The following is a 9,987-nucleotide window of genomic DNA, read 5'->3' on the forward strand; positions in this document are numbered from 1 at the left end:
TATTTGGGACATCTACACCCTATTTTAGTAGGGCCATTTTAATTTCATTGAAATCGAAGCAAATTTTTCTGCTAACTCGTAAACGGCTTGAGCTAGGTCAAAACAGACAGCGGATTTGGCTTCGCCTCGTCTCCAACACTCTAAGACCACTGTTCGATTTACTCTGACCTGATATTTTACCTTATTTAGCGATAATAAACATCAAACTTTGCACTTTTCCCAATCAATTTTGGCACGGTAGTGGTCAGCTGTGCTTCAGGTAGTCCGCTTCCAGTCTGCTCTACGTGCGGACCAGTCCGCGATCAATCCGGTAAGGCGGGGATGCGCACCAAAAGCGGACTAGTTCCAGCCGGACTAGTCCGGCAAATAGGTCGGTTTTTGGTCGATCTGGCTTTTTTCGCGGACTAGTCCGCTCGCTTTTGGGGACTGATGACGGACTGTCCAGCCGGACTCTTTGCGGACCGAAAACGGACTGATGCCGGACTAAACTTTTTCGTACGGGTGGGACTTCCCCTCTGTTGACACCGCCACACGCGCGCTTCCCGGTGCGCCCCGCGCGCCCCGCCGCGGGCCGAAATTAAAATAAGAAACCAGAAGGCCGTGCCGGGGTGGGGCCGGGGGTGCGGGGCCGGTGATGGAAACAAAACAGCCGAACGTGTGTCCTCCCGCATTGTTAGGCGGCCAGTAACGGCGTGCGGCTGCCGATAGGCACGACGATGCTGATGAACTTCTTCCAGGGTGACTCCCCTCGAGCAGAGAGTCGGTAGACACCTGCGCGTCGTAGAGAGCGTCCTCGACTGACCCCTCTTCTTGTTCTGTTTGCAGCGAGCGTCAACGAGCGTGGCCCCGTGGGCGTGGCGGCCGGCCCCGACGGCGACATGGCCGGCTCGGGCTCCGGGTCCCCGCACTACAGCCTCCGGTGGAACAACCACCAGAGCCACATCCTGCACGCGTTCGACACCCTGCTCCAGAGCGAGGCCCTGGTGGACGTGACGCTGGTGTGCGAGGACACGCGGCGCGTGCGCGCGCACAAGGTGGTGCTGTCGGCGTGCAGGTGAGTACAGCCCCCGGGGGGAGTGTAGGCATGTCAGCGGGCGCTATGCAAAAGTGCAAACGAGCTGCCCACGCCTCGGCTTGACCGACCGACCGGCCGGACTCTGTCGAGGGGCGTCGAGGGCACTCCTGCTCCGTCAACAGATAACTCTGTAATCAGCGCGCTATAAATCACGACTTTACCTGTAAAATGTGTGTATTAACAACAGGAAGGCGTTGTTCTGGCATGACGCATACATAACGTCTGCCCCGCCATCCGCGGCGCACATTTTTACGACCGCCATTACGGAACATGTAAAAGATAATCGGCCTTCCCTCTTCCCTCTCCGAGTCCCTCTCCCTGGCCGGCTCGGCTCTCGGCTCCGGGCCGGACAGGGCCGGACTGTGGGTGATGGACGCGCTTCATGCTCTGGTGTGTGCATATGTTGCAGCCCCTTCTTCGAGAAGATCTTCGCCGAGACGCCGTGCAAGCACCCCGTCATCGTCCTCAAGGACATCCGGTCGTGGGAGCTGCAAGGCATCGTCGACTTCATGTACAAGGGCGAGATCTCGGTGGTGGAGGAGCAGCTGTCGTCGCTCATCAAGGCGGCCGAGTCGCTGCAGGTGCGGGGGCTCAGCCACCCGGACCAGGTCCCCGCGCAGGCCCGCGGCCACCCCGGTCACCTCTCGGGCGGCCACCCTGCCCACGGCCTCGGGCGGCCGCAGTCGCCGCCGCAGGTGTGCCTAGAGAAGTTCCCCCACTACCCGGGCTCGTACCACAAGGACGACGCCATGAGCCCTCACAACGGCCCCGGCGCGTCCTCGCCGTACTCGCCGTCGCCGTCGGACAGGGACCGCGACCTCAGGCTGTCCTCGCCGCTCAGGCTGCCCACCATCCCCCACATGCCACACATATCTTTCACCGACAACCCTCCCACCCCCTCGGGCGACCACTTTTGCTCGTCACCTCTGCCTAGGAGAAAACAGGTGAGTCACGACGGGACGCCGCTATCTCGGCACCTTTCCTCTCGCCGGGCTTTCTTGACGCCGTTGTTGTGCTTGCAGGCGAGACCGCGCAGGAGGTCCGGCGAGAGCGGCGGCGCCCTGAGCGGAGCCCAGCTCGGCCCCCTCGGCGGCTCACAGCCCCAGGACCTGAGCAAGGCCACCTCCTCGCCCACCGCCGAACGCCCGGAACGCTTAGAACGCCCCGACCGTCTGGACCGCCTGGAACGACCCGACCGGATGGACAGACTCGACATGGCCGAGAACCTCTCCGTCAAGAGGAGCCGGCCGTCCAGCGTGGGGCTGACGGGCAGCGGAGAGCGGAGCGGCCACTCCTCGCGGCAGACCACCCCCGCACCCCCTACCACGCCCAACGCTGTAAGTTCTGCGCCCCTCACTGACCTCTTGATCTGTCCGGTAAACAGTCGTAGTAAACGTCGTTCTGCTCCCGATGTCCAGATGCCTCCAAACCTGAAGCACGAAAGTGAAGAATCTCAGTCGGCCGATTGTCTGGACATGTCGACTGACAGAAGAGACTTCCCCAACCACGTTCCCGACCATCCGCACCCGGGTCTCCTCGGACTCCGACCGGTAAGTCGCCCTCGCCCGCCGCGCGCCTACACGCCCACGCCTCGCAGTGCAAGGACGGACAGTAAACGCACGGTCTTTTTCCGCAGGACTCATCATTAGACAACCCTGGCTTCCCCAACATGCCTTCACTCTCGGCTCTGGCACTGACGACTCCTCAGCACGGTAAGTTGCCACTCTTTACCTTTGTACTTAGACCCACCCCAGACTGCGGTGTCCCCAGCAGGCCGCACCCGTTGCGCGGAAGTGGTCTTCCCTGTGGTCTGTGAGAGACAACTGAGTTTGATCGGTCGACCAGGCTTAGTACTAAGCGCGTTTTTCTGTCTCTTGTGTGTTGCAGTATTTCCATTGGATTCACAACTAGGTAAGTTGTCTGATTATACGCCCTTCCAGTTAAGCCTAGTCCTTACTCCAGCTGAGCAGCAGTAGCAGCAGCCTCCTTCTCCAGAAGCCCGGCGAGGAGACCGGCGACGCGGCGTGATCGTGGTGAAGACACCCATCTGACCGAGTGGTTATTCCTCGTTGTTGCAGGACTATTCCCCGGTATGGAGGCGTGCCGGAACCCGCTGCTGAACGACATGCCCAACGACAGGAACGAAAACCACCACCTTCCTGGGGGCGGGTCCAACCCCAACTCGGGTCCCGTGTCTGGATCTGGTCCCACCACCAGCAGCAAGCGTAGCAAAAGCAAATGGCAGGACGGCAAGTGTAAGTACTCACCTCTCGCTTCCGTTTTACATTCCCCATTGATTTTGTGTTTCTACATCTCTAACCGCTCTGCTCCCTCCGCAGGTCGACCCAAGGGTCAGCACTCGGCGCCGCGCGGCGGCCCGCCCCGCTCCTGGACCAACGCCGAGCTGACCGAGGCGCTGCAGCACGTGTGGAACAAGAAGATGACGACGTCGCAAGCGTCGCGCATCTTCGGCATTCCCTACAACTCGCTGCTCATGTACGTGAGGGGCAAGTACGGCAAGTCGCTCAAGCTGGAGCAGCTGCGCAAGGACTGCCAGGGCGGGCCCATGGGCCCCCTGGACCTCCTGGGGCTGCCGCAGCTCGGCCACAACAACAACCAGATCACCGCCAAGGAGCAGCACCTGGAGGACAGGCACAGGCTGGACCGGGACATTGACCGGGACGTGCCCGCCATGCCAGAGTCTGATCTCATCATGGGGCCCAACTTCAGCCCGTACTCGGGGGCCAACTTCTACCCGGACTTCAGCTCGTTCCCCATGCCGGTGAGCATGGTGCACTTGCTGCCGCAGTCCGAGAAGAACCGTCTCAACCAGGCTGGTGCCGGCCAGCTCCCACTCGCCCTCGACTTCGCCAGCTTCCGGGGGGATAAGGACCTCGACCGGGACCACGATGACCGGGACAGCGACCGCGACCGGAAGAGGGAGCGCAAGGTGGCGCAGGCGCACCAGGCGATCCTCAGGGAGCGCGAGCGGGAGCTGCAGCAGCAGCAGAGGGAGATGCTCCAACGGGAGCTGCTGCAGAGGGAACAGCAGCAGCGGCGGGAGCAGCGGGAGCAGGACCAGGGGGATCAGCAGCGAGATCAGCGGGACAGGGATCCGCCGTCCTCGCCGCGGTCCTCCCAGTCAACGCCGCAGCCCCCCGTCGCACCGGCCACCCCACCCTCGCCCACGCAGGAGAACAACAACACCAACACAGACAAGCTGATGAAGACCCAAGAGCTGTTGTCCTTCCGAGCGTGTGGTGGGGTCAGCCCTAAGGACGACCCCATGACGCCCGTGTCTACCCCTCCCCTGGCGACCCTACCCACTAAGCAAGAGCTGGTGGAGTTCAACGGCCAGGAATAGAATTGTGGGCAGGATAAGAAGTATACCAGGAAGCAACCGCCGCCACGGGACGATAGACTCAATAAGTTTGTCCCTGTCTTGATCTACTAGCATATCAGTAGTTTTTCTCTCCCCAAGTACAGTAAAGTAGAGTAGAGGTTCTCCACTCCATCAGCAGCTTGTGTCGCCCTATCAGTTCTTTGTTCGACTCGAATAGGAACATGAAATCTGCTTCTTGCTTCATACTTACTTATCCTGCACACCTGTAATGGAGTAACGGGCCGGGTCTCATGCAGGGTGCAAAGCGATCAGTGGATGTGACATTGTGTATACTAAAGGGAAATGCTGCCACATGTGCCCATGGCTTGTTCTCTTGTGATTCTAAGTCAGTGCTGACCTGTTCTTAACCATGGTGCACCAAGACATTTCTGTGACACTGTTTCTTTAGTTTTTCCTATCAAGTGAAGTACTTGTAAGTCCATTTTAATTGTAAGGTTGCCCATTGACATTGTCAGTGAATGGACCGTGGGTTATGTACATTCCTTGTTCCAATGATGTGTTTGGGTAAAAACCAAAAAATGTCTATGTGCATGGAAATCATGCTAGTACATAGTGTAAGGTGAGAACTCTAACGCTGATAGTAAATTATGATGGATGTCTCTCTGCTTCAATTTGTTTGTGTTATTTGTTAAACATCACATTGTACTGTAAGTATAGATCCATTGTTGGTCTTCTTACGCAGCTCGAATTACTCACATTTTCTATCGGTACATCTTTAATTAAATCATTATATGTGATACGTCATTGTTTTCTAATATTTATTTAGTTTGAAACTATTATCAGCTACGAAGTGGTGATCTGCATTTTGCATTCCATTGCAAATTTTCTTGTTCAATCTCCAGCTCTTTAATGGAAGCTCTGGTTTATTTTCAAATAAAAGAGGCATCTTAGCCTTCAAGGAAATTTTAATTTTTTTGTTTCTTTGCTCTGATACAACAAATTTCTAAGAAAGTTTGCATTATCTTGCCCTCTTGCTAAATACTAAGTGTTACATTCAGTAAGAGTCGATATAGTACCTGTGCTTCCTATGTTTACCACATTAAATACAGAGTGTTGAATTGGAGCATGTTATAATAGTGCTACTAGCCGTCACAGTGCTGCTCTTCTATGCTAGAGCAGCTTTACATTTGCCAATGATCTTTAGAGAAGACTGACTTCATTCTTGTTTCGTTTGAAGAAATGTTTCTTCATCACCACTTATGTTTATTACGATTAACTACTACAGTTCCTGCAGAGATTTTATACCAAATATTGCATATTCATGCGTAAGGTTTGTGTTACAATAGTTGTAAGAATTTAACCATATTTTTATCCATATTATACAGAAAACATTTGTTTTGTTATTCATCCATCTAAGAGACGAAATACACTTTGTACATCGATTTTCATTAATTTCAATAGAAGAGTGAATGGTTCTTTCTCTGATATCACCTAACAATTTTTTTTGTGGGTGTAAATGTGATCTTATTAATATTTTAAATGGTTATGTGCAGAAATTTTTCTGTGTTGTTGGATTGTAGCGTTAGGGCCCAAGGACATCTCTTAACTAATATATTTTGTAAATATTGTTTATATAGTACTCTTGCCATGTGGAATGATGTAGTAAAATTACATTAAAAATAGGCAGTTTCTGGTTTTCTGTTTGTTTCAAAGCATGCACTACTATCAATCTATTGTTCATAACGAGTAGTGCTTGCTCTATCCTTTGATATAATTCAATTAGTCATGAGACAAATGATTAAACTGTTATTGTGATGAGCATTCAAAGACAAAACATGGATAATACTACTTGAAAACAATCTAGGAGAGAAAGTGCTTTCAACTCTTGTTATATAAGAATCCTATTCAATTAATTGGAGCACAAAGTTCCACTAAAATAATTTAAAAACTTATCATCCTTGCTATTGTATAATTATTGTTATTACTAGCACTTGCATCATGTTAAATTTGGTATCCTATTTCAGTGGATGCATGATGTTCATGGACAAATTTTCTTTTGCTGGGAGTGTGTGTAGTGGCCTATAGTGCTCCATGACTAGAGTAGCGCAATTTTAAAAAGAATGATTTAAGGCCCATGACTATCTAATTGCACTACAAACTTTCATTACCATATTATTGGCTCTGAGGCAAACTTCTTACCAGTCCCGATCTCTTCTATACATACTTAATTTACAGGGTAAAATATTCATCAATGTATTCACAGTTAACAGATTATGATTGTTACTTTATATGCAGATACCCCCTACAGAGAAAAATAATACTGTTATCAGATACTAATAAGCCAGGCTCACCTGCTGTTACCTGAGTGCAGCACACAAGTCCTACATTTTATGAATCTGTGATTTCTCGAGTTTGTCATATATCAAGCTTTTTGTATGTTGGTGTTTCACATTGCTTACAAGTTATGTCCGAGTGTTTGGACCAAGATGTAAATGCGCTCATGAACCACTCCTACCCTTGTGCTGTGCTCATATCACCATTAATAAGTCCTATTTGATTACAATTTATCCATCCCAATAATTTTATGCTACAGTTCATAGTATAAGATGACAAAGAAATAATCTATTTTACTTGCCTTACCGTACAACTGTTCCTACACAATCTTCCATAGTTAAATATTTATCTTCACTTAATAATTAAAAGAAAGTCACATCACCAAACCAAAACCAACAACGTTCCCACATCTCTGTCTGGTGCAAAGCTGCTTGCAGAATGTGGAAAAAAATTAATCTGCGCATAATTTCCATACTTTTTGTGGCATAGCAAGTACATGTTACTTGCGAGATTAGATGGTTGGAAGTTTTCAGACATCTAGTGCCAATATTTGTTTTCTTTTGCTTTTAAGGAAGGTTTTCAAATTAAAGTGGTTGTGTGATTGTGTTCTGTATGACATGAATACTTCAGTTTCAATCACTTTCCTCAAAAATTAAGAAAGAGATTTGTGCATTCAGGTTTTCAAGTTGCACTTTTTTTTAAGGGTATAGTTTAAAGTTCCTTTTTATGTTTAACATTTTTTCTTGTTTTAAAATTGTAAATGTTTATTACTCTCATTGTTTCAATGTAAATTTGTTAGGTTTTGAAGTCGTTCCTCATCTTTTTGTTTTATGATTTGGTGATGGTAATTGCAAAAATTGTGTAATATGGATAGTTTAAGATGCTGCATCATTATAAGCATAACCGAAAGTGAAACTTGATTAGTACCTTCCTTTATGATACATTACCAATGATTGAAGTGAATAATTGAAATAGTAGTCTTGTTATTAATCTTGTACTATTCTGTATGTGTCAGTCAAGTATGCAAATGATCAAGATTAATTGGGTGCCCATTATGATTTGACCCGGTGAAACTCCCAATTGAGTGGTTCTACAGGTATTAAGTAGGTGCTATCATTGTAGGGTGGTGGGTGCTATTCTAGGACTTTACCTACAAATATTGGCTGTTAAATAATTGCAATAGTCTGGATGTATTACTGGTGCTATGTTGTAAGTCTGTTCTGATTGTTAATGGTTCCTATTCATTAATTATGCTTTTTAGGTAAAAGCTGTGCTGATGGTCGTTCAACGGTGCTCTTAAACTGTGATGTTACATATAGCAGTGCACCGATTTTGTTCAACTACCAGACTTTCCTGAACCACTCACTTGGTAGTCCTTAACACCCTTCAATTTTGATTTTACTGTTCAAAGTTTAGAGTATGCCCCAACAGATAAGCATCAAAGTTCATGTTGTTTTTTTTTGTTAGTTCCTCCATGTTATGCATACGCATACTCTTGTGTATATTTTGTTTATTTATTTACATTCATGATGTAAATGATATTCATTGTGAGGCTGTTTTGTAAGAGGATTTCCAGTCCTCCGGGGCTTTCCCCTTTAGATCATTTGACTGTATCTTGGGACAAAGATGTCCTTTACAAAAGTGACGCCTTGAGAGCGTTAAGTGATAATATTGCAAAGCAACACTGACTAGTTTGAATTTTGTTCTGTTTAGTTTTTCTTATTTGTTTTCTTATATGTTGGCACATAAACCATCATAATTTACAAATGTTACTTCAAAGCATTTTATGTTGTAATGTGTGATGATAGTATTTATTGAAATAAGAATACCAGTTCTTATAAAACAAGTTAAAAGCATTTTTTAGTTTATTTTCATTTTTCCAGTATCCCTCACCCATGCGAATTCGTTTCATTGGATACTCCAGCAAAGGAGTGATTTGAATTTAAACTGCATTTCCATTGAAAGTGCTTGTAGCTGACGGCCATCTCAATGCAGTCTGAGCAAAGATTCCTCACGGTTTAAGTTCCTTTACTCCAAAGTGGTTTAAGTACCACACATATCTGTGAATATTTACACTGCTTAGAATATTTATAACTTCCTCTATTTTATAACTTTTTCCACAAACTGCATCCTTTAAGTCTTGCCTCACCAAATTATAACTTGTTACTCAAAATATTTGAGTTCCTCTGAAGAACAGTTTCAAGTTTGCATTTTCAAACTAGCAAGTGTGCATTTTGAGTTGTAGTACATTTTCATTCACAGTATTTTCAAGAATGATTCTGCAGTTAAAATTGTGATTTGAAGACAACATGTTCATACTAAAATCATGCAGAATTTGGTTTCCTTCCTCTGTTTTGCTATGAGGCATTTTACAGCATAAAACTTCAGGAAAAAGAAAAAAACAACATGCAGGATCAATATTTTGCTCCAGATCACTAAAATGCCTCATTACCAACCAAGAAATCATGTCGTGTTAAGACCAGTATTCTACTGGTTATTATTTCTTGTTTGTTAATTAATGGTGCTACTATATGTATACTATGTAATATTGCCACTGAAGAAACAACCTGACTGAGACAAATTTCTTTGGCAATAATGCTTCACTCTCATGGGAAATGCCTGGAAATTGAAATTTTGCCATGCTATCAGTTGTGTGTGCCTAATTATTGTCTCCTTTTTTTTTACTTGTTGATTTTGTGAGGATACATGGTGAACCTATCACAGACCTGCAAACAGGCAGGAATGAGCTCTGGTCACTATCTATTCTTTACTCTTACGTTGTAAAATATAAAAACTTGTATGTAATATGTTTCCATTATATATCATAGAGATGTAAATAGAATGTGCAAATTGTTGAAGACATGTGTATTATATTAGAGACATAACTTTTCGTATTTTAAGGTTGGTCAAGAATTGACAGACTAGGAGTCTCAAAAAATCAGTATGCCTTGATTTTTGCGTTATTGCGTAAATTCGCATTTTGCAAAATAGTTCTGTAAATTATGTTTTTTAGAAATAGGTTTTTAACATATGTAAATAAATGAAAGATAAAGTTATTGGTAAATTACAGGACACGTTTCAATTTTTTAAAGCCCCTCTTTTCCTTAGACTGACTTATCAATACAACTGGGACAATCAGCTTCTCCCCTAATCGGGGGCGCCCCGATTGTCCGAAGCTCGTTTGTCTGAACCTAATTTATCTATTTTAGTAAATAAAATGAGTAAAGTAGTTAAT

The 9,987-nt window shown here is 46.4% G+C and overlaps 1 protein-coding gene across 2 annotated transcripts; it reads left to right on the plus strand.

Annotated features, from left to right (window-relative positions):
* The first annotated feature begins 829 nt into the window (after positions 1–829).
* On the plus strand, positions 830–9,819 carry LOC113205775 (protein bric-a-brac 1). 2 transcript variants are annotated; one of them, XM_026421524.2, is made up of 8 exons: positions 830–1,054; positions 1,485–2,019; positions 2,098–2,412; positions 2,494–2,625; positions 2,712–2,787; positions 2,963–2,986; positions 3,154–3,330; positions 3,415–9,819. In XM_026421524.2, the coding sequence occupies exons 1-8, from the start codon at positions 879–881 to the stop codon at positions 4,437–4,439; spliced, it is 2,460 nt and encodes an 819-aa protein (XP_026277309.1). In that variant the 5' UTR covers positions 830–878; the 3' UTR covers positions 4,440–9,819. The 2 variants fall into 2 exon arrangements, with proteins under 2 accessions (XP_026277309.1, XP_026277310.1); XM_026421525.2 differs by lacking the exon at positions 2,963–2,986.
* Positions 9,820–9,987: the final 168 nt, after the last annotated feature.

Source organism: Frankliniella occidentalis, unplaced genomic scaffold (genome assembly GCF_000697945.3).
Source record: "Frankliniella occidentalis isolate FOCC.00 unplaced genomic scaffold, Focc_3.1 Scaffold120, whole genome shotgun sequence".
NCBI classification, from domain to species: domain Eukaryota; kingdom Metazoa; phylum Arthropoda; class Insecta; order Thysanoptera; family Thripidae; genus Frankliniella; species Frankliniella occidentalis.